The following is a 25126-nucleotide window of genomic DNA, read 5'->3' as shown; positions in this document are numbered from 1 at the left end:
TAAATAAATACTTTATTATTAAAAGAAATTGAGAGTTTTAAATTGAGAGTTCTAAATGACACCACTAAATGGACTTTGTCTAGTTTTTTGTTAATTGAATAAGAACATTTCTTTTTCTTTTCTTCATTTTATCGGATTTAGACCTAGAAAGATCTTAGCAATGGTCTCCCTTGACCCCTCACATCTGTGGCCAAGTGCCAGAAATTAAGAAAGAATATTTAACAAGTAATAGCCACTACTTACTTTTGGGATACTATTTTAAATAGTAGCAACTTTTAGAAGATAATAGTTTTGAATTTACCTCATACTCCCCCCCCCCAAATACTTAATGATCTCTTTATAACCATAACTTCTCTATATATTTTATTAATCTGAGACTGAAAGTAGTGAATTTTCATTGCACTTAACTTTAAGTAAGAACAAAACCATGACTTAATTAGCTTTTATTGCTTCACATCAGAAAATAAGATACTAAATTTTTTCTTAAATGTGGACTGAGGATGTGTTTATTAGATTGGTCACAATGCATTTGATTGTGTTTTAGAGATGGTACAATGTGAATAAAATTTAAGAAGATTAAAATTAATCACACAGTGTATGCTTGTAATGGGATTAATGTTTAAATTTTATTTTTGTATGAAAATTAGCATAGCAGAACAATTCCAAATTTTTCAAGGTTTTAAGTTTTCTACTTAGAAATTGAAGACTAATGATTTGCTGAAAGTAGTTAATAATTTACAACTAAATGAGATCTTCATTTTTTATTTTTTTAAAAAGGAAAGATGTAACATTTCATAAAATAATCTATTTTTTGTGATCTAGTTATATATAAGCACAGCCACCTTGACATCAATGATATTATTCCATTTTATAAATGAGGAAGCAGAAATTCTGAGATTATTAAGTGAGAATTGAAGGTCAGTTGCTAAGGGGACTAGAAATATAACTCAGTCTTTTATTTCTAAATCTATTCTTTCTTGTGTAGTACCATGCCTGGCACGTAGTAGGTGGTATATACCATTTAGTCCTAGACATTATGAAACAACTCATTTGATAGCTGGTTTCAAATCTCATGAACCTAGGCATTGATAAAGATTATAATAGTGAGAAGAGTTGCTTGAGTGAAAAACCGCAGACCGGCAGTTTGAGCAGAAGTGAAAGGGTGGAAATTAACTGTCTGCATCTCACTTTTAATCAGGTGTTGTTTGCACAGAGTAGTTTGCCGTCATTTTAAAGAACAGTGAGAGGTTTGTGTTTTCGCTTCTGGAAGCAGGTGGTCTCCAGTGGATCATCATATCCCCAGTTTATTATTCACCTGTGCAGATTGTATACATTTGATCTTGATACACACCCAAGCTGATGAATTGAATTCTCAAGTGAGAGAATACTATCTCCTTTTATAGCTGATCATTTGGTCACACAGGATGTTAAAGAGGAAGAGTAAGGAATTTATCTAAGGACTTCTTCCCATTTTCTGTCTCTTGTTAGTCAAAATTTGTCCTTTGGAGCCTTTATTCGTGTACACATTCATTTTATTTTGCTATGAACTAAATGTTTATATCCACTCAGAACGTAAATGTTGAAACTCTGATACATAATGTGATGATGTTTGGAGATGGTACCTGTGGGAGGTGATTCATTAGATCACAAGAGTGGCCCTCTCCTGACGTGATCAGTGGCTGTATAAGAAGAGATTGGGGTGTGTTTAGCTTGTTTCCTGCCTTTCCTGTCTACCATGTCAGGATACAATGAGAATGTGGCCATCGGAAAACAAGGAAGAGTGCCCTCACCAAACGCTGGATCTGCTGGTTCTCAGTCTTGGACTTCACAGCCTCTAGAACTGTAAGAAATTAATGCTTGCTGTTTAAACCACTCAGGCTATGATAATTTGTTATAACAGTTCAAGCTGATCAAGACATGCAGTATCTGGCCTCTTCAGATAGTTGCTTGCAAGCCACAACCTCTATGTACAAGGAGAGCCAGTGGGACTGAGTAAATCAGGAAGCCACCTATATTATGTGTAATACAGTTACAGGAATTGTATCTTTTTTATATTCTAATAGTCTATTAATTTTTCTGTTTATCTCATTTCCATCAGTCTTATTGAATACATTGTGTATCTATTCATTATTTCACATGAAAGATATTATGATAAAAAGATTAGAAACATTATTTCATTTGATTTTCAAAGCAGACTTAGAAGGTAAGTTCCATTATTCTTATTTCAGATTAGAAAATTTAGTTACAGTTGGGGAGCAGTAGGATTAGGATTCAAATTCAAACGTAGTAATTATAATCTTAAACCTAACTCTAATCATTTTATCACCATTCCCTAGAAAGAATCTGACAGATAATTGGTGCTCACTAAATATTTATTCATTGAATACTTAACTATGTGCCAATATTTTAGTTACTAGGAAGATATTAGGGTTCAAACTAGATAATTTTTCCACTCTTTGTATAATTTCAAAGCAAAGAATTCCATTTAGTTTAGTTAAAAGGAAAGAATTACTTCAGAATTACATTCTGTTTTCTGATTGTCTTTATCAATAACTTATGTAACGCTTTCCTACTCCTTGCTTTCTCTTCTACGGTCTCCCATATGTAACAGAGAATATCTTCAAGTCATAGACTTTGTAATGTCCTTTATCTCTATATTCTCAGTGACTAGCATAGTACTGGATGTACAGTAGACTCTCAGTAATGCTTGTATAATAAATAGATGGATTTCACTATTCCTTGTCACCTTTGCTCAAACAGTTTCATTTCTACTGTTTTCTGATAGATGAAGTGAAGAGTGTATGCCAAGTTGAATACAGATTGGAAATGCCACTGAAAATTTATGTAGGATTTTGAAAATAGATGCATTTGGTTATTTGATAACATTTACATTTTAAAAATAAGAAATAGTTTTCAAAAATAAGAAACCATGTGTACCATGATGTCATTTAAAAAAATCTTTTCATTGCTTACTCTTGTATAACAGGAGGATCTGCCAGTATCTGTGCTTAATAGTCTACTTAATAAATACTTTATTAACTTATGGACTCCGCCTAGTAAAATTCATCCAAAATTCATCCTTCAAACTGCTCCTTGTAAAACATGTCTCTGATCACATCAGTTATCTCCTCTGTAAAGTTTTTAGGGATTTTGTTTTTTATTCCACATATTATCTGATTGCAGACAATCTTTTTCATCCCAATTGGCCTCTGGAATACTCCACTTTCTCCTGCTCTGACAACACACAGCCAGTCGTCATGTCATCAAGAAGCATCCAGTTTTTACACATGTAATGCCCTTCTCTGGCTTTTCTCAACCTGTCAAAAGATATTACTCATCCTTCAAGATACAGCACAAATGCCAGCTACTCCCTAAAGCCTTCTCCCAATCTCTTCTTCCAGTCAAAATCACTCGTTCTTTCCTGGTCTTGCTCATTCTTCTGTGAACACTTACTTATCTCAGGCCTATCTTGTCATGAGTTGCACAGTGTTTCCCACTGCACGGATGAACACCTTACAAGAAGGATCTTGTTTTATGTAACTGAATTATTAGCACACAATAAATATGTTTATCCTGCAATAAGTATGTTAGGGTATTTTTGTTGAATAATTGCCCTGATTGAGGAATATAAAATACTCACTTTAAAGTCTCTAATGCTTAACCCTCATTTGACAGGCTTAATATATGAATAATTTTATATATTTTGGTTACTTTTCACTTAAGAAAGTTTCTGTGAGACACCTGCAGTATTTTTAAAGACTGAGTTGAAGAGCTTTTTTATCCTTCCAAAGATTCTCAACTCTCCACTCCTTTAACCCTATTTCCTCCCTTTGAGCTGTTAAAAATTTCTCTTGAACTTTTACTTCTGTGCTTTTTCTTGCTTCTAATCCAAGTGTCCCATAGGAAGCAAATGACAAAGTAAAATCTTAAAAATAAGCTATTAAGAAAAGAATTTTCTTCATGGGTTTCTTGGGTTTCTGTCCCGCTCAGAAGCACTCGAGAATGGATTCTATACCCAATACATTTCCAGGGAAGGGATTATCCATCTCCACTGCCGTATCTCCTGTGTTCACAGCCCTGTCTGAAATTAGAGCTTCAGTGCTGATCTAGGATGAACCAGCTGCCTTCCAGGAGAGCAAAGATTTTAGCTTGTTTCATTTTTTTTTTTTCATAACTATCTAAACTGCCCCCCGCCCCTCCTCCCCACCCTGGGTAGTCTAGTCAACTTCATTTTCTTCCAACCTTTCCATAACTCATATGTTCAAATGAATTTGGAGTGTGTGATATGTATTATGTGTTGGTATATTTATATTTGTGTTTTTCTATTCCAGGAAAAAAATGGAAAGCATTCTTAAACAGTTTTGGAACTTGAGGGGAAAAATCGTAACGTAGCTAATAGCTAATATGTGTTTTAAAATCTAAGCAAGTGTAATAAGTAAAAGAAAATTGATAAAGTAAAAGTACACTATAGTGTTACCACTTCAAGGTGGAGAAAAGTTCCAGCTACCATTTATTGAACGCTGTGGGGAATGCTCCTACTGTGTTTCATTGATTCCTTACAATCTGTGAGGTTCCCTCGAGCCCCCAGTTAATGTGTTAAGAAAATCAGGAAAAAGGAGATGAAGGGACTTGTTCAGAGTCACATATGGTGTATGTGAGTCTGGACTTGAAAGTAGACTATTTCTGGAAGTAAAGCTAATATCAGCTACCCCTGATTCTCTTAATTATAAGATTAAATTAATTAAATATAATTATAAGATTAAATAGAATTATAAGATTAATTACCTTAAGAGTAAAACATAAATAACTTTCTTTAAAAGTGAAATATGACTTTTAATTTGAGATTTAACTTGAAATCTACCTTTTGTGATTAATGATGTGATGTCCTTATTGCTTATTACCTTCTTGATCTTGGACAATTTATTTATTTATGTTTGCCTCTGTCTCTTCCTATGTAACAGAGGATTTAAAACATTGATATAGAGGTCACATCTGATAATTTTTGTAACAGTTCTTTATATCTATACAAAATGCTAGTTCCTATACTAATTTCATTTTATCTTCTTGGTTACCAAAAATTTGACCTAGTTTTTAAATATCCTCTAAATTCATAGCAAAATATTAAGAGAGATGACTATAGTAGGAGAGGGCACAGGCATGATGAGCTTGCTGTATCCTCAGGCATTTTCCTTTTTGAGCCACAGTGATTTCAAAGTGCAATGTGTATTTCTGTATCAGAAGCTGTAGGGCTGACCTTGAGGGAAGTCAAGATACTTAAAGTAATATAATGCTATAATCGTGTTTCCATTGAAATTTTACTAAATGGGACATTTGAAAATACTTTAAGAAACTTTTTTAGAAAATGATTATTTTTTAAACTTAAACTTTACATAAATCTAAAAGTTTATCGTAAGGTATTATACCAACATTGAAAGTAAAATGATTACATTTGTTTACCCTCCCAATGTTATACCTTTTTGGAAAATCAGTAGTTTTCCTTTTATTATGAGGGTGTATGTGTGTGTATATCTTTTACCCTAAGTTCAATTTTTGTTTTGTTGATTGTTCCACATTGTTTGATCATTTTATTGCCTGTTATTACTTATATAATTTAATATGGATTAGCATTTCCATATTCCAAGAAGTATAGCTGACTGATATCTGGAAGAGGTTAAAAAAAACCACACACACACAGAACATTTTCTCATATGATTTAAAGAGTTTGCATATGGTGTTCCATCAGGCCTGCATATCTAGTTTGTTTGTCTAGGTAAGTATTTTAAGTATTTTGAAGCAGTTGCCACTGTTTACATTAGGAAGAGTTCATAGAAAAATCTGTATTTTTTAATGTTCTTGAATAATTACATGATTGGACAAAATATGCTACGTAACAATGAGCTGTAACTATTAAATAGAGGCTGTGCTTTTAGATGAGGCTTGTACTTTCCATCTCAACAGTTTCTGCTTTGTTTTCCTTAATTATTTTATCATCAACTTTGCAATTTTGTGTTTCTTGTGTGTTGTCAGCTCCTCATATTTGTTACACCAGCCTGGCTCATTTGGGTGGTTCAGTTTATGTCCCCTTGAATAAAAACTATCTTGTGAGACTGGGATTATTTCGGGCAGGATTCCATATCAGCACATTTTGCCCTACTTCATTTTTTTTTAATGGTTGTCATATAATTTATCATTTGGATATTCCACAGTTCATTCACCTAGTTTCCCATTGTTGCAAAGGTAGGTTATTTTCCATGGTTTTGTATTATAAATAATGCCATAAAGAATAAATAGTATTGTATACTTAGATGTCTTTGCATCTTTGTGTGATGTATATCCAAAGGACAGATTTCTAAAAATAGAGTTACTTACTTGAAGAGTGTGATTTTGAAATTTTCAAAGCTGTTGTCAAATTGTTTTCTAATTGATATTTCAACCAAGAGCATTTGAAAATGTCTTTTCTCCTGAACCATATCCCATCTGTATAGACTATCATATGTTTCTGGGTCTTTTAGGTGGAAAATTGAATTTTGAAGTTTAGGTTTGCACTTCTTTAGTTATATATGAATTTGATCATTGTTTCTAATGTTTATTGGCTACCTGTGCTTCATTTTCCATGAACACTTGGACTTATTTTTAAAATATTAAAGTTTACAAGTCTGATCTCTCTGTAAGTTATTTTGTTTTAGAGATCTACTTTTTATGACAGACTTATAGATTTCAATATTTTATTGAATAAGCTATCCTTTTCTTACTGTTTTGAAATGCCCTTTCATCACATATTGAATTTTTACTTCGGCTTAATACTCTTTCAGAAACTTGGATTTGCTCCATAGATCTATTTCAAATGATTTAAGTTCCTCAAATTTTATAAACCTAGTTTTACATACTCAGTAAAATTCCTATAACTATTATATAAAATTATGTTGCTGTTTTAATTATGTGAAAAATTATAGTTTTAGGAAAACTGTACTTCATTTTTCTTTAAATGGTAGTTATTTGTTATACATAATTAGAACAATGCAATGGAGAAAGTAAAAAGAAACGTCACCAAAATAATCTTCACTGATATTAAGGGTATATAATTCTTGATATTTTTGTATGCCTATCTTTAGATGGAAGGTTAGAGAAAATGCTTGATAGAAATACTATAATGAGACAGGAGAAAATAAATGTCTGTTAACTTTAATTTAAACAATGAAATTAAAGTGAAATGAAAAGAAGAAATTATTGGAATTCATATACAACTTTCTTTACTGTAAAGTTTTATTTCAGTGCTCGTCTAAGATTAATAAAGACATGAAAGAGTATAATGATGACAACCTTAAATTTTACTCTGTGTTGAGTGATTCTCTGCTATAAAATTTCATCCTCCTTTCACTCATCTCTTTTTTTAAATACAATGTTTTTACTTTGTCAGCTGAGATCCCTTTTCATGATCACATTCACACAGTTCCACGATTGTCTAGCCAATGTTCTATATTTAAGGAGTCAGTTCTTAGACACACTCCTACAATAACTGTTCGTTCTTGTGTTTGTTTTTAATATTTAATTGCCATTTAGAAAAATGGAAAGTAGCTTATTTTTCTTCAAGAATGGTTCATTAGTGTCATTGACTAAAACTCAATTTTAAATTTGACAGTATTTTAAAAAATTCTTTAGATATGAATAGAAACTTGTCTCCTAGGATATTCCTAGATTACTACTTTTCCTTCTTAGAATTGTGTGGAGTTGGTTTTATCTTTTGGTTTTTAATTGATGTTGCCTTTTTCTGCCTGGTTGTCTATAGACTCATTTCTTTTATCTTTTGAATTTCAGTTGCTTAAATTGGAATATATTTTGTGTGTGTTTGTCTCCCAAACTTTTCTTAAAAAATTGTATGCTCTTTTTAACATGTGGATTTAATTCTTTAGGAAAATTTTCCAGTTTTATTCCATCTATATTCATTTTATTTAGTTTTATTTTTCAGTCAGCAGCTATCCATATTTGGATCATATTTTTTTTGTCTATGTTGGGTGTCTCTTAGGTTCTCTTTAATATATTCAAATTCATTGTTTTTCTTTAATTATTTCAATTCTCAATTATTCATTTAATAATTTGTTATTTTTGCTATACTATGTACTTTTCTTTGCTGAGTCTAAACTTATTCATCGTTATCTATTGATATACTTTATTCCTCCATTTATTTTGTTAAGTCTACAGTCTTTTACTTTTCATTCTCTTGTCATATAATCTTTCAGCTCTTATTCTTTTGAGTTTATTTTTAATTAAGTTGCATAATGTGAAACATTTGTAAAAAGGTCAATTTTCTATGTAGCTAAGTTGAGATATTGTTCATTATTCTGCATCTCAAATTTTGTATATTCCCTGGATATCCCGTACCTAGATTCCTGCCATCTTTCAGGGCAAGATTGCTTAGCCCTGAGGGTATGGGGAGGTATAGAGAAGCCTATTGGCTTGTATAGTATTGTATACAATATTGTATACAATTTTGTATAGTTCTGGAACCTTCACTTCTGACATACAGCACCAGCCACATGGTTTACTTCTCCAATTTTACCAAGTTTTTCCTAGTTTGTTTCTTACTGGATATAGGGGATACTAATGAACATAGGGTAGTAATTTTGGTGTACCGGTACCTGATATAGGGGAACTGGGAAAGGATCAGGAGCAGGCATGCGCTGTTCTTGGTCCTGCTTAGGAATCTGTGATTTCTTCTTGTGGCCACTGGCTTTTGTACTTTGATATGATGTATGTTCTTGCCATGCTTAGTTGCTTTAGGGAAGGAAAAGGCTGCAGGCCAAATCTGGCCCACCACCTGTTTTTGTAAATAAAGTGTTACTGGAACACAGCCACACCCACTCATTAACTTTTTGTCCATGGCCCCTTTCATACTTCAGAGACATCCTTGAGTAGCTGTGACAGAGACCATATGGCTGACAAAGCCTAAAATATTTGCCGTCTGCCCCTTAACAGGAAAAGTTTGCCAAACCCTGCAGTAGGCTAATTTTATTTTTCTTGCTGAATTTTGACTGTGTTATTTCATTTCCTTAGGAATCAGAGGAGAGAGATGTAGAGATTCTGTTTCATTACACTGTCTTGACATGGAAGTTGCTATAATGCTAGTTTTTAAAAAATTCATGAAATAGTATAACCATCATGTTTCGTCTCTCATACCAGTGCTTGAAGTTACCAAAAATGCTAGTTAGATTAGCTCAGTTTATTTTAAATAAGAGTGATTTTATCCTACCAGGTAACCTCTACTAATAAATGAAATTATTTATATTATTCCTCTTTAATAATGTCCTTTTTTTCCCTAAGTAAGACTAAAGTAGTTAATTACAGTAGCTTTTCTAGAAGACTATTTAATTTTCTAACTTATTTTCTTTCACACTTCTTCAAAGGTATAAACAGTTTAGCCAAATTTTGAACAACATTGGAGAAAACGAAGGTGGTATTGATAAGTTTTCCAAAGGCTATGAATCATTTGGCGTCCACAGATGTGCTGATGGTGGTTTATACTGCAAAGAATGGGCCCCGGGAGCAGAAGGAGTTTTTCTTACTGGAGATTTTAGTAAGTACTTGAAAGCATTGAACTAAATAGTGATATCTTATTAACTATTTAATACATGTATTTCTTATATTTCATATATTTAACCATACGGACATTAATGATTACAAATAAATATCAGACTTTTCAGATAGAACCTTCTAATTTATTAAGCTCTTTGTGTGGTGCAGCTGTTTCTGTTATAATGTGATACGTGTATTCTTGACTTTCTGTTCTGTAAAATCATGTACTAGAAATAACAAGGTTTACGAGAAAAATGCTATTAGGAAGACAACTCCAAATTTACTCAACTTTGTTAGCAAGCTATGACAAAACAAGTAGCAATCCAGGTAAAAATACTGGCATAGTTAAAGCTCCACTAGCATTCACACCTGGGTGGCTGGAATCATAGTTCTTGGATCCTCTGTATAGCCTTATACTCTTTTCGGAGACTTCAATAAAATTTCGGAGATAGCTAATCTGGTGAGTAACCTCCATCACTCATTTCTTTTTTTCCTTTACCTTGTTTTAGAACACAATGGGAAATCTCTTCTCAGCCTCGTCATTTGCACTGTTAACTGCACTAGACAGAGTTAATGCTATGGAAAACAAAGTCAGGTTTCTAGCTTAGAGTCTGGTGGGAGGAAGGACTGTAATGTAAATAACTGTAATACAATCTACTAGGTTTTATTCTTGAAGGGTAAATACATTACTAGAATGATGACAAGGAAGAAAGTTCAGTTTTGAAAGTGGAATAACTGGAAAAAAACAGGCCTTGGTAAAGGTTCTTGATACAAGGAAAAGGAATATCAAAATGATCATAATCCTTTAATACCATAGAATGGTATAATATTTAATATTTGATTTCACTGGGTTCAAAAGTCTATATGCTGTATTATTAAACTTTTATGGCATTTTAGAAACAGCAAAACTGTAGGGACAGAAAACAGATCATTGTTGTCAGGGGTAGGGGTGGTGGGTAAAGGTTGATTACAAAGGGACATGAGGGAACTTTTGGGGATAGTGAAAATGTTTCATATCATGACTGTGGTGCTAGTTACCTGACTGTATGAATTAATCAAAATTTATAGAACTGTACATGTATATAGAACAAATTTTGATGCAATGTAAATTATTCTTAAAGGAACTTGACTTAACAAAACTTTGGGTTTTACATTAATATGCATTGTCTAAGACAGCACTGTCCCACAGAAATAAAATGCAAGCAACTTATGTGATTCAGAAATTTTAGTAACAATATTTAAAAAGTGAAAGGAGAACAGTATAATAAAATTTAATAATAATAAATTGTATTTACCTAGGATATAAAAATATTATCTTTTTAATATTTAATCAATGTAAATTTTATTGATGAGATTTTTATTCTTTTATTATACTACATCTTTGAAATCTGGGTACAGCAAGTCTTAATTCAGATAGTAAGTTTTCATTGCAAATACAGTAATCTTTCAGTATCATTAGGGGACTTGTTCTACAACTTCTCGTGGATACCAAAATCCAAGGATGCCTAAATCTCTTGTATAAAATGATGTAGTATTTGCATATAACCTAGATGCATGTTCTCTTATACTTTCAATTATGTCTAGATTATTTACAGTACCTAATACAATGTAAATGTTGTATAAATACTTGTTATACTATATTGTTTATGGAATAATAACAAGAAAAAAAGGCTGTTTCAGTGTTCAGTGCAGATGCAACCATCCATTTTTCTTTTTCAAATAGTTTCAATCTAAGATTGGTTGAATCAGTAGATGTGCAACCTGAGGGCGGACTGCACTTAATTTAAAGTTTAATAAAATTTTCAGTTTAAAAGTATGTGCATATACCCAGTTTTTTTCCAAACAAAATTAAGAGGTTTCCAGTAACTGACTTGAATAACACTTTTAAAATTTAAATTTAATAAATTAATTAAGATGAAATAAAATATAAAATTCAGTTTCTAAGTTGCACTAGCCTCATTTCAAGTGCTCTATCACCTCTGGTAGCTACTGGCTTCTTTACTGGAAAGTACAGGTCTAAGGACTGAAAATAATTCATGGTGTAGTCCCAAAAATTAGAAGTGTCTGGGAAGTTGTTGGAAAATTTCATGGACACTTGTAAAAGACCATGAGATCTAATAATTCAGATTAGCTTGATGTGGTGGTAATTATTCAACGTATTTTGAGGATAAGAGACTACTCACTTAAATAATGTTTGTTATTAATAATTTTTTCTTTTACATAAACACAGGTACTTCCCCATCTTCTCTACGTCACTGCCTTGACTTTTTGTTACTAGACCACTTAGAAATCTGCCTATAATCAAGGCATTCTATTTTACTAGTTTTCTTTTTTAAAATTCCATGTAGAGGTTGAGGATATTGAGAATGTTTAAGTTAAATTTTTATGTAAAGATACCCAACTACTATAAGAACTACCATTAATATCTGATAGTTGTATTTGGTCTCCCTACCCCTACATTTATGATGAAACCCACTTAACAGTTTCTATAAATATAAAAATATAGAAAAGAGACTATATGAAAACTAGATTTGTGAACTATCATCATGACTATTGCTCATTATTGAAAGTTGTGCTGTATGTGTTTGTAGAATTGCATTTAAAAATTGTATGTTCTTGGACTTAATGCTTAAATGTTGAAAGTCCAGTAATTTAAAAAATATTGTGTAAATAGAAAACTAAAATTACCTGGTCCATATTTTTATTGCAAAAATGTCCTCTGTTAACTTCTTTTCCCAATTTACATTGATTTTTAAAATTCCACTCTGTATAAAGATGTATTGCGTCATTTAAAATTTCTCCATATCCTTGTGATAACGTTCATTTAATGATTCTCAGTCAACAAATATTTAGTAACTAACGGCATGACAAGCAGCAGATGTAATCAGTGGGCCTTTATTTTTATTGAAGAGATAAGAAAAGACTACAGTAAATGAAATTGTGATAGAAAATAGTTAAGGACAGGCAGTATGCTGGGAAAACTTAAGTGTCTAATTTATTTTCTTTCTTAGATGAAAAGATGTCTCTTTTTATGCCCAAAGTTGTAGGATCTCAAAGTCTCTTTGGGAATGGGATCTCAACTTTTTTTCACTAATGGGCTTTGACTTTCAAAAACAAACAAATCAACAAACAAACAAACAATTTGAAAATTGAGAGTGGAGTCTGAATTCTGAGCCAATGATGCATTTAGAAGGTTTCTTTGTAAAAAAAGATATACACATGGGTCAGTCTGACTTTAGTGAACACAGAATTTTTATTGTGATGACAACCTACGTGAAAATGTACTCTTAGACAACTGAGCTAACCATGCCTTACACACACACACACACACACACACACACACACACACACTTCAGGGATTCTGTATTTCATTTTTCCCTTAGTAACATAAAATCCATTTTTTCCTAATAATAGTTGAGCAGAAAGAAAGATTTTTTTCCTTTTTTTTTTTTTTTTTGTGCCTACTGACCTGAGACTATTTTAGTTACAGGTACTTAGAATAATCAAAGACAAATGCTATTTAAGAAATAAATTGCCGGCTGGCCTTAGTGGCTAACACGTGTAATCTGTAATCCTAGCACTTTGGGATGCTGAGGTGGGAGGATCACTCAGGTGTTTGAGACCGTCTTGGGCAACAGAGATAGACCCTTTACCAGAAAATAAATAAATAAATACAAATAAAAAACTAAATAAATCTTCATGAATTGGTGTGTAAAATAAAACATCATGGGATTTAGAGTTCGAAAACACAGTTGAGTTCTCTAAACAATGGTTCTTCCTCTGGCTCATTGGGGTTTAATGTGATGATATTTGTTTTAACTGCCTAACTAGTTTGCTCCTAACTAGATTGTGAATGTGAGAAATTTTGTACCTTAATCAGTGCTACAGAAATGTTAATTGGCAAGATTAAAAAAAACAAAAACAAAACAAAACCCTCTTATTTGCAAAGGTCTTTTTATTTCAGAAAATTACTATTAATTTCAAAAGGCAATTGAGCCTTGCAAAAATAAAATAGTGTGTTTTGCCAAAACTCAGGCAGATTTGCCATCCACATTTTAAAACACTACTTGGAAAACAGCTTCACTTTAAATATAGTACATATATTTTTCTTTATTTGAGAGAAATACAACAATCATTTCTTTTTCTTCCATTCATTTTTAAACAACTATTTTTTTTAACTAACAGCTGCTGCAGCAACCTAGAAGAATGGTGTACATATATTGACATTCATCAAGATTGGACTCTTACCACTGAAAAAGTATTTCTGGTTAAACTAGAAACTTCTTTAAAGGGCTGAGATGAATTTCTAAAACTTTGAATCATCTGCAATACAGCAAAGACCCATTCTTTAGAAAATTAGATGTGCTTTAAAATATACTTGGAGTTTTGGTTCTAAATCATGTTTATTGCAGGTTGCTAAATAATTGAAAATAACTAGCTGCTTTCCAGTATCTAGATGATAATAAGAGAGAAAGGCAGTAAACTACATATGTCAATATGAAATAATTGGGTTCCTATTTGCTATAACGGAAAGCATTTCATTTAAAATTACTAAGTCTGGGAGCTAGGCACCTTTCAAATAACCTAAATGTCTATCACTGATAGACTGAAAGAAAGGAAAAAAGAAATAAACCCTGATTTTTATGCCTACAGAAAAAGGAACCACTGATATTTTTGCAGAGCGGGAAAGATAGCAAGAAGTTTTTACCTGTTTTTTTGGGCCAATTTTGTCTGTAATTTTTTTTTCAGTTATATAAGTTTTCAGTGTCATGAAAGCCTTCATATTTCTTAATCCTTCTTGCTCTGAAACCGTGCTAGTCAACATGTGCTCTGCAGACCAGTGGGTTCTACGAACTGTACTGTTTTCAGTGATATTATCAGAAATTGGGAATAAGCATTTAGGAATGTTGATAGCAAATTTGGCAGGGTCATTTTATTTCTGTAGAATCTAATAATTATAATACAAAAATTTGGGCTTGAGTTTTAAGACTTTTTTCTTTCAGTTTTTGAATAATTTTTATTTACATAAGTATTAGTATAGGGTAAAATTAAAGTGTTTTGAGAAAGTTAATTGGTACATAATCATGGTCTGAGAAACCCTGCTATGAAAATTAGTGATCATTATTTATTGGTTTAAAGCCATTTCTGGTTCAGGGGTGTAATTGTGATACCAGCTTCTTTTGGATTTTCTTTCTTCATCTAATCTTTTGTGTCTCTGTTAGTCAGCTTTCACTGTGGCATGACATTTTACAAACAACTCCAATGTTTTGATGGCTTACAACAACAAAGGCCTCTTGCTTGTTCATGTTGGCTGTAGTTGTCAGCTGTGGCTCTCCGACAACTCTCAAATTCACTGCACAATACAGGTTAATGGAGTAATCCCAATATGGGGATACACGGATAACATCAGAGAGAGAGAAAGAACAATGAAGAAACTCTGGGATGGCTCTGAAAACATCAGCTTAGAAGTAACATATGTGATTTGCACTTACATTTCATTAGCCAAATAACATGGCCAAGCCTTATGTCAATGAGGCATGGAAGCCAAATCATCTTTTATGGGGAGGCTTGTGATGGTTAATACTGTCAACTTGATTGGATTGAGGGATACAAAGTTTTAATCCTGGGTGTGTCTGTGTGGGTGTTGCCAAAAGAGATGAACATTTGAGTCAGTGGACTGGGGAAGGCAGATCCACCCTTAATCTAGTGGGCATAATATAATCGGCTTCCAGTGAATATAAAGCAGGCAGAAAAATGCGAAAAAGAGATGAACCTAGCCTCCTAGCCTACACATCTTTCTACCCTGCGGGATGCTTCCAGCCTTTGAACGTCAGACTCCAAGTTCTTCAATTTTGGGACTCGGACTAGCTCTCCTTTCTCCTCAGCTTGCAGACGGCCTGTTGTGGGACCTTGTCATTGCGTAAGTTAATACTTAATGAACTCCCCTTTATATATCTATCCTATTAGTTCTGTCCCTCTAAGAGAACCCTGACCAATATAAGGCTCATGAAAAATTGGGAACAATAATGTATGACCCATCTTTGTAATATACAGTGTCAGCTTCCCCGATTTTTTGATATTCTAAATATCTTACAGTCTTTGTGGGAAGAGAGTTGTTTTGGCAGGGTAGTGATCCAGACGGATTGTTGAGAAGATTTCTTGACTTGTGAACTCAGATGATCTTCAAGGAGACTTTTGTTCGATAGACATTTTCAACTCCCCATGGGTTCTCTGTAAATGCATTTTTGTTGTGTGGCTTCCCTTCAATTAGGTTTATTGGAAATTTTTCCTAGAAAGAAAGTTTTTGGAGGCAGTCTTGGAATTCTAGATAATGTTTCTTTTGGCACAGTGGTAGCAAACTACAAGGTGCAAAAAGAAGGCTTTAGGTTTGTTAACCAAACCAGTACCTATGCTGAGAAGTGACCTCATTGACATATGTGAACCTAAAGTAAGTATTCAGCAAATACTGTTTTGTAGAAGGTTTTTCAGTACTTCCTTTGGCTTTCCAGCCTGATGTTGTTGCTCTCACCACCTTAATCTGTTTTACCTAATGGGTTGTTCACTTTCAATGGAGTATATGTACAACAGAGGTTTACTTAACCAATCTCTGTTTACTAGACGTAGTGAACTTACTTCTGCTTAACAGATTTCATTGTGAATGCTGCTGACTGATTCCCAGAGAATACTGAGCACAGGTAGTAGACTATAGTCTACTACTACTTTCTCCCATACAGTTCTGCTTCTACCAGTTATACTGTGTGTCAGTTTTCCCCCCAATCCCATCAATGCTATTTTTTCACATTGTAATTCTATAACAATTTTACATAAAGTGATGATCTATGAATGTAACAGGAACGAAAGTTACTGCATGTTGGGAAAATCTCAGTAAGGATAAGTTGTAAAAAGTATTTTGAATTAAGTATGCTTAAGTGAACTTAAAAAAAAGATAGAAACCTAATTGAATTTTACATGTAGATTATTTTACATGAGTCTTTTTGTTTTCGTTCATTTTTGTCCAGAGGGAGTTGGGATTATAAATGTTGCATTGGAGATGTATGTTCATACAAGAAAGGATGTTACAAAATCCTTATCAGAGGACCCAGACTTTAGTTTTATGTGACAACATGGGTGAATATATATTTATATTTATGTTTTAAGTTAAAATAACATGTTTACTGTTTTGTGTATGTATGTACTTTATTATTCCCTCTTTTAACTAATATTTTCAACATAGATACCAACTTCTGGGCCCAATTGTGCTGGATCATGGAGCTTTGTTATAATGCGTAATGGGATTATTTTTACTGAAAGCATCTTTACCTTCTGGGATTTTAGGAGATTGCTGTTAGAGATCTTGTGGTGTTGTAAGATATATATACATATCTATATCTATATCTCTATATACCTAATATATATTAGATATAAAATTTTATATATATAATATATAATAGTAATATACCTAATAGATATCATACCTAAGATATCATACCTAAAATATAATATATAATTATATATATTAGGTTTTTATCCATGGTTCCTGGCTCATAACTCCCATATCTCTTGTTACAGTCTTTCGTTAAAATGCTGGGTGTGTTAGCCTTTAAGGGTAGGCCTCAGGAAACAGAATCTTTCTTCTGCCTTCCTTCCACCCACTCCAAGGCAGGACTCTAATTTTTCCCCACCTTTCTGATTGTGTTTGCTAAGACTCTACCCTGAGAGGGTCCTGCTTCATACCCTGGGGGAGGCATACTTCCATAAAAACCCAAGAGAACTGGATTCTAAGAGCTTCCTAAGAGCTGAACGCCTTGGGGTGGCTTGCCCGGAGAGGGCATAGAAGTTGTCTGCCCTGGGCCGGGCGCAGTGGCTCACGCCTGTAATCCCAGCACTTTGGGAGGCCGAGGCGGGCGGATCACGAGGTCAGGAGATCGAGACCATCCTGGCTAACACGGTGAAACCCCGTCTCTACTAAATACAAAAAATTAGCTGGGTATTGTGGCAGGTGCCTGTGGTCCCAGCTACTCGGGAGGCTGAGGCAGGAGAATGTCGTGAACCCAGGAGGCGGAGCTTGCAGTGAGCCAAGATGGTGCCACTCACTCCAGCCTGGGCGACAGGGCGAGACTGCGTCCCAAAGAAAAAGATGTTGTCTGCCCTTTCTCCCATACCTTACCCTATGCATGCCTTTGTCTGTATCCTTTGCAATGTCCTTTATACAAAACTGGTAAACATAAGTAAGTGCCTTCCTGAGTTCTGTGAGCCACTCCAGCAAACTAATTGAACCCAAAGAGGGGACCATGGGAATCCCAACTTGAAGTACCGGAGGCCCAGGCTTGTGACTGGTGTTTATTGGTGTGAGGGGCAGCCCTGGGGACTGAGCCCCCAGCATGTGGGATCTGACACTGTCTCCTGGTAGATTGTGTCAGGACTGAACTGGAGGATACCCAGTTGGTGTCTGCTGCTTGATGGTGGGGAGAAATTCCCACACCTTTGGTCACAGAAGTCTTCTTCTGTGTTGACGATTGTTGTGGTGTCAGAGTACAGGAAAAACGTGGTTTGAGAGTTTTTCCTGGTATGGACCTTAATGCTAGAAAGTAGATTTTGAACCGTGTAACGTAAATATAAATTTTCTAGCCTCATATTGCTTTTTAAAAATATTCTGTTCAAAATTTCTGCTCTGTAGATAATACAGGGCTTTTTGTTAGGTTTCAGTTTTGGTATTTCACTTGTAGTTAATGTCTGTAAAACTACCTTGTTTATGGTTGTTCTTTAGCAGTTGTCTTTAAATTTTCATCATTTTATCTATCAAGTTGGCTTTGTGAAACTCACCATTTACTTACACAAAGAAAGTGCATTATTCATATTCTCTTATCAAGTGAGATGTTTTCTTAGAGAAGTGATGTTCTATTTTATAACAGTCACATCTAGCCCCAAGTGTGACTGATTACAACTTATATCAACATTTTTTGTATCTTGATCACAACAAAACTATTCATTTTAAGTTCAGATTGCATTATTCTAAGAAGCTGTCACTTGTGATAGACGTTTAAGGCAGTTTCCATTTAATTTGTTGATACTTTCTTTCTTGTGCCACGGGTAGCTTATCTGAGCACCATTTTGCATTGTGAAGAGGTTTGCAGAAACGTGGTAGATCTGTCACAGGTGCACAGCATTGTTTGTTTTGCTCGTCCAGGCAGTTGTTTCATGCAGGTGACCTGGAATTCACTGACTAGTCTTGACGCTTGGTCTGGTTTATTGTCAAGCTTTGAATCTGTAGCTCTCTCTTCGTTTCAAATTATTTTCCTCTTTTCCCTATTACTGTCTTGTATTCTTTATATTTTCAACCCCTGTTGAACTATTTTCTTTTAAGAAAAAAACTAGAATAGATCTCGGGGGGGAGGAAAGGAAACTTTTGCTTCTTTGTATTATAGCTTGCCAGTTCATCATGTAAAACTATGAAAGTATTCATTTTAATTATGACTGCCAGAGACCCCCCCCCCCCCATTATGGACTCCTGAAAAAATGACTTAGCCATCTTACTCGCTTGTAAATCAGTGGCAGAATTGCTTCAAATGTGTTATTTAGCGATTAGGAAGGTGAAAATAATACCACATTTTTTTTCAGCAAGAATGAATGACCTTCAATATGGATGCCATTGCCTTTTAACAACCATGGACACATAAGTGAGTTTTAACCCAAATCTTGCAGGCCTGTTAATACTCTCGCTTTTTGTATTTATTTTGTTTCTTCCTTTTTCATTTTAATATTTTAAAAGTTAAAGGATATTCATATAACATTCACTCCTTTAAAGTACACACTTCAGTGGTTTTTACTATACTTTTTATGTTGTGCAACCATTATTACTGTCTAGTTTCAGAACACTTCCATCAGCCCAAAAGAAACCTCATACCCGTTAGTAGTTAGTTCCAGTTCCCCTCTTCTTCCTACCAGCCCCTGTCAACCACTAATCTAGTTTCTGTCTCTATGGCTTTGCCTATTCTGGACATGTCATATAAATGAAATCATACATGTGGGTTTTGTGTCTGGCCTCTTTCATTTAGCATAATATTTTTAAAGTTCATCCATTTTGTAGCATGTAACAGTACTTTTTATGGCCAAATAAAATTACACTGTATGGGTAGTCCACATTTTGTTTATTAATTACTCAGGAGATGGTCATTTGGGTTGTTTCTATTGTTTGTTGTGAATTATACTGTTATGCAAATGTGTGCACACATTTTTGTGTGGATTACTGACAAGGCCAGTCCCCTCCAAAAATGGGGTCTTTCCATGTTTGGTGCTGCCAAGCCAATATGCAAACTTAAAGTGGGTGTCAAGTAGTACAGGCTTTATTCAGTGGCTGTGGAATTGAGAAGAGGGAGCTTGGCTCACACATCAACTTCTCGAATAGTGAAGGATGAGGGGGTTAAAATGTAGTGTTTTTCTAATGAGGGGATTCGACATTAAAAGCAAAAGGAATATTCACGATTTTTCTGGAAGTGGACGGTGAACATTTCAGAACTGGAGTGCTGCCTTTTTTGTCCTTTTATGGCCTCTTCCAGTCATTGTCGTGGCGATTGTGAACTGTCATGGCACTGATGGGAGTGCCATTTAGCATGGAAATGAGATTATAAGGAAGCCTGAGGTCTTTCTGACGTCCTTCCATTGGCTGTCTTGGTCCTAACCAGTCTCAGCTAGTCTGGCTGCAAAGGAAACTGTATCGCAGGCATCCTGTTTTTTAAGGATAAGCAGAGTTAGGGCAGGGTAGAAATTCAGCTATGTCACATGGGCATTACACTGGGTAACAATATAGTTTTGATTCTCTTGGGTTGTCTTGGTTATTGATGCTCTTTCCAAATTCATCTGTTTTGCTGTGTTGGTCATTTCCTTATTTGCCCTGTGATCCTTTCACTCATCCTTCTCTGCCGTCCTCTCCACATTTCCAAGCCGCGCTCCCGTGGCTTCTGCATCTGTTGAGTTGGTTTAGTGGGTGGCACTAGTGGAAGACTGGAGAGTAGATGGAGCGGGGGAGCTGGAGGATTCACCCCTCCTCCTGTGCTCACTCTTGCAATCTAGAGTAAGGCTGTGCCTCTTGAAGCGGCTGTGTCAAAAGAACATAAATCACCAGAGCCATTTCTGATTTTATTTGCTTCTAAGTGACCCCTGCTTTCTTTAAATAGCTACATTTGTACATCCTGTTATGTATCTTTCTCTTCAAAGAGGAAGAAAACATTTTTGGTTCATTTGTTCCTCTCTCCCACCTTCTCCCTTTCTCCCTCCCTTGCTCCTCCTTTTCCTCCTCTCTTTTTCTTCCTTTTGTACCTCCCACTCCTTTTCTCCCCCCTTCCCTCATTTCCTTCCATCCTTCCTTTTTCTTAGATATCGCTTTGACCATCTTAATCCTCAGCAAGCCTGGTAACTAGTGTTAAAAAGAGTTTCAGGCTTACAAAAAGGCTCTGGGTTCTTAGGGAAAAGAAGATGGTACTTTATTTCTTAATTCACATGAAGCAAGAAATTAACTTTGTAGCAATTATCACAGACTTCTGAAATATCTAAAACAATTTATACATGATTACCAGTACACCTAAACTCTAGACAAGTAATATCAAAGTTTTATTCTGTTCCTTTTTTCCTGTAGTTACAGAATATAATCTTAAAATAAAGTGCTTACTCTGTTAAAATTGTATTTTCCTCCAAATAGTGTTGATATTCACATCTAATTCACTATACATATAGTATATATATATATATATGATATATAGGTGGTTGTATATGTGTGTTTGTGTGTTTCAAAAATCTGTTAGGGTTCTTGGTATTAGAAGACTATATGAAAGATCCAGAATTTAAATTCAATAGCTTCTTTATCATCTACCCCTGCTTTCCTTCTCTTAAGTAACAGTATTTATTGAGTCTCTTCTGTGTGCCAAATACCGTGCTAAGTAAGTCTTGGAAATTCAAGCAATGCACAAGAGGGACAATAACCTTCTCACCTAGCAGAGGAAATGGGTGATTTCTTCCTAACCAGCAGTCATTGCCTGAGCTCATATATTAATACCATTAAATTGAAATTTTGATGTTATTATAAGTAGTTGTGGCCATTATATGATTTTTTAATATAAAAATAGATACAATTTTATAAAGATATGTTAGGAAGTAATTATAAATGGATACTTTCCTAAGTACTTTCTAAAGTCAAAAAATAAATCTTGGAATATAATTTAATAGTAATTATAAACCATATACTCCTTTAGGACACTGTTTTTTGAGGATTGTGTTTGATTGCATTTTTTTTTTTTTTTTGGTAATATTTTATGTGTTTATTTTTAAACCAAAACTGTTGAACTGAAAGTTTGAGGTATATTTCCAGAGAATCTGTAATTGATTTAAATGATACATGAGACCTTTTTTGTCAAGCTGATCTGAGCTAGAAAAAACCTCTTAGAATAGCTGCATTTAGATTTTAATGAAACTAGGCAGAAAGGAGACTAAAGTGAATTTCCTTTTTAGTCTTTTAAATGAAAAAAGTGCATCATTTGTCCTATATATCTTATTCATCATCAGTCATAGCAAAGCATTCATTCCCATGAGAGAGATAATGGAGTCAGAGCCGAGAGGAATGGAAGATTGTCATTCAATGCAGATGAGTTTTAGTAATATTCTTATCGTGAAAAATTGGGTTGCAAAACCTTAAGATTTAAAATTAAGTTGCCATAGATATATTTAATTAAAAGTAGATTGCTTTAACCTTTCTTTAAGTTAGAAATAGGTTTAAAATCTTAAATTAAATTTATAGTTAGTTTGTATTGAACTTGTATTCAGTACTTGCCTTTAATAGGAATTCTTTATAAAGTTTAGCCCAAAAAAGGCACATTTTAATTGAATTATTACAATGAACATATAAAGAAAGTTTCTGAAAGCATTTTATAACAGTATATTGGATCAAAATATGGTTCACTTTTTTCCTGATGGAGAACGTTACCAAACTTAGCAAACCAAACTAAAAACTGAGAGCAAAAGGGGGCTCTGCATTCTCAACTCCTAACACCTCGTTAGCACACATAGCTATATTTCCTGGTGTTTTAATGTTTTCACCAGATGGGGTGGGTTTTTATTCATAATACTGCCCAGTGGACATTGTTCTTCTGAAGTGAAAGCATATGAAGCATGAAGTTACTGAGGTTGAAAAGCAAACATAAATGAGACTGTATATGGTGCACATTAGTTGGCCAAATTGCAAACTTCCCCTTTATGTAATCATTTTAGGTTAATTAGAAGAAATTAGAGGGCTCCAAACTTACTCTGTGATCCTATCTGATTGAGCACTTTTAATCCAAGGCATTAAAAATAAAAATGTGATGAATGTAGAAGGATGTGTGGCCAACTACCAGTCCTCACTGTACTCCTGGCTCTGCATCACCTGGTTTCAGGATGTGGGTCTCCCTTGTTGTGAGAAGATGCTGAAGTCTGGGCTGTGTGGGTCTTGGCAGTTTTGCCACCCGGGTAAAGTCATAGGAGTAGGCATGGGTAATAAACTTCAGAGCAATTGCCACAGCCCCAATCTATGATCACACCCTTGGCTCCTGTCCATCAACTCGTTATAGATCCCTTCCTCTAATAGCTACTAAGTCAGAAGTAGGGTTTTCTCTTTTATTGGTTTACTTTTGCCTAAGATCTACCCAGATGAATAATAATACTACTTTAGGTGCTTGATTCAACTGTACTATTTTATTTACAAAATTAATTATTTATTATTTTTGAGACCTGGTCTTGCTCTGTCACCTAGGAAGGTGTACATGACCACGGCTTAATGCTGCCTCCAACTCCTGGGCTCCAGCGATTCTTCTGCCTCAGCCTCCAGAGTAGCTGAGACTACAGGGGCGTGCTACCATACCCCATTAATTTTTATTTTTTATAGAGAGGAGTGTCCTGGTATGTTGCCTAGGCTGGTCTTGAACTCCCGGGCTTAAGTGACCCTCCCTCCACGGCTTCCTCCTGCCTCGGCCTCCTTGGGCTATAGGTGTGAGCTACTGCATCCAACCAACTTTAGAATTCAAATTTTATTATTAATTTTTTAACGATTAGGTCATGCTGACTAGCATAACATATCTCAGAGTAATTGCACATATTAAACCAAAATAAACTGTTAAAAGTTGTCTATTTACTATAATTTTCATTTCATTTTTAAAGGAAAAGCTTTTTTATAAAATAGTCCATTTTTATTCTCCTTTTTCTTCCACTTCACAGGGTGAGGAATCACAGACTGAAACCTCCTGTAAATATATTATCATTAACTGGAAGGAAATTGCAACGTTACAGAGTTGTTAATATTTTCTCATTTAAGATCAAGATTCATTCACTTTCAGAGGCTGAACAAGAAGGCATGGTCATGTTAGGCATACAGAAAACTGGAATCCATTGTTGTTGCAAGCAGATGGATTATCCTCATCTGGACTTTATTTTGTTGCCAATCTTCATCATCAGCCATATAGGAATAGCTTTCTGTGTGCAGTGCTTCAAAATACAATGACATGAAATTTTGTGTGCTAGAGCTAGCATAGTTCCTAGAATCTAGTATGTTCACATAAATGTTTCTTTACTAATTCATTTTTGCTTTGTGTTAGTAGGACTTAATTATGCTTACAGACAATTGTAATGTCTAGCATAGGACAATAATATAGCAAGACAATAAAGAGAATCATAATAAAATAGAAGTTCTTAATAAAACAAAACAGATATTAAGAACAATAAAAAATGAAATAAATAAAACATAATAAAAGGCAATTATAATGAGTTCTTTCTAATTTTATTCTTTCTTCATCATAAAGGACATAGTTTTGATACCTTTCATGGTGATGATGCTGTTATGGAATGACTTGTGATTTGAACCGGGCATAGGTGATTCCCTCCTGAGCAGAAGTGCTTGAGATCAAACCCGCAGGGTTCACAGCAAGGGAGTTATTTATTACTAATGGCTAAGGTCCCAAAAGCTCTAAAGTTGGCCCTGGGACCTATTTCGCCTAATTACAGGCTTCATTTATACAAACACAGAGTTCAAACACAGCTTATAGTAATTCAAACAAAGCTTAAAACAAAATGATTGGGTCTCTTCAGGCTGGACAAGTGTCTTCATAAGTTAGTTGGGTGGGATGAAGTTCTTCTGGATGGTGGTTAGACAAGACACAGGAGGTTGGGATGTTGGGTAGCGAGGGTGGGACTTTATGAGTTGTTCCAGAATTGGCGAGAGTGAGACCCTATCCAAGGAGTGGGATTTCCCTCGGGGAAGGTGGACCCTAATGGGATACAGTACTCAGGCACAGAAAGTTTTATGAGACTGATTTCATTCCCTCCTCTTTTGTGTGTCCAGAGGCTCCGTCTTGAGCACTCTTCTTTAATCCTGAGGATAGTATTGTTGGGTCAGAACCAGCATGTACTATCGTTGTCAGTACTGACAGGGCGATAAGCAGTTAAATGTCTACAGCCAAAGAATCAAGATAATGGAAACAGGATAGAGGATCTTAAGATGATTGAGGTAGGGACTATTGAGGTTGATTGTACTATTTTA

At 34.5% G+C, this 25126-nt stretch overlaps 1 protein-coding gene across 4 annotated transcripts in view; it reads left to right on the top strand.

Annotated features, from left to right (window-relative positions):
• The window catches only part of GBE1 (1,4-alpha-glucan branching enzyme 1), a 266685-nt gene that overhangs the window by 41970 nt on the left and 199589 nt on the right, over window positions 1-25126 (top strand). For 3 of the 4 annotated variants that reach the window (XM_009198200.4, XM_003893800.4, XM_031662939.1), the window contains exon 2: window positions 9402-9571. In XM_009198200.4, the coding sequence (XP_009196464.2) occupies window positions 9402-9571 (170 nt within the window). Of the gene's footprint in view, window positions 1-799; window positions 1843-9401; window positions 9572-25126 lie in introns of those variants that run through there. The other variant, XM_017955042.3, reaches the window with a different exon arrangement.

Source organism: Papio anubis, chromosome 2 (genome assembly GCF_008728515.1).
Source record: "Papio anubis isolate 15944 chromosome 2, Panubis1.0, whole genome shotgun sequence".
In the NCBI taxonomy this organism is placed as follows: domain Eukaryota; kingdom Metazoa; phylum Chordata; class Mammalia; order Primates; family Cercopithecidae; genus Papio; species Papio anubis.
This window is presented reverse-complemented; position numbering and strand designations above follow the sequence as displayed.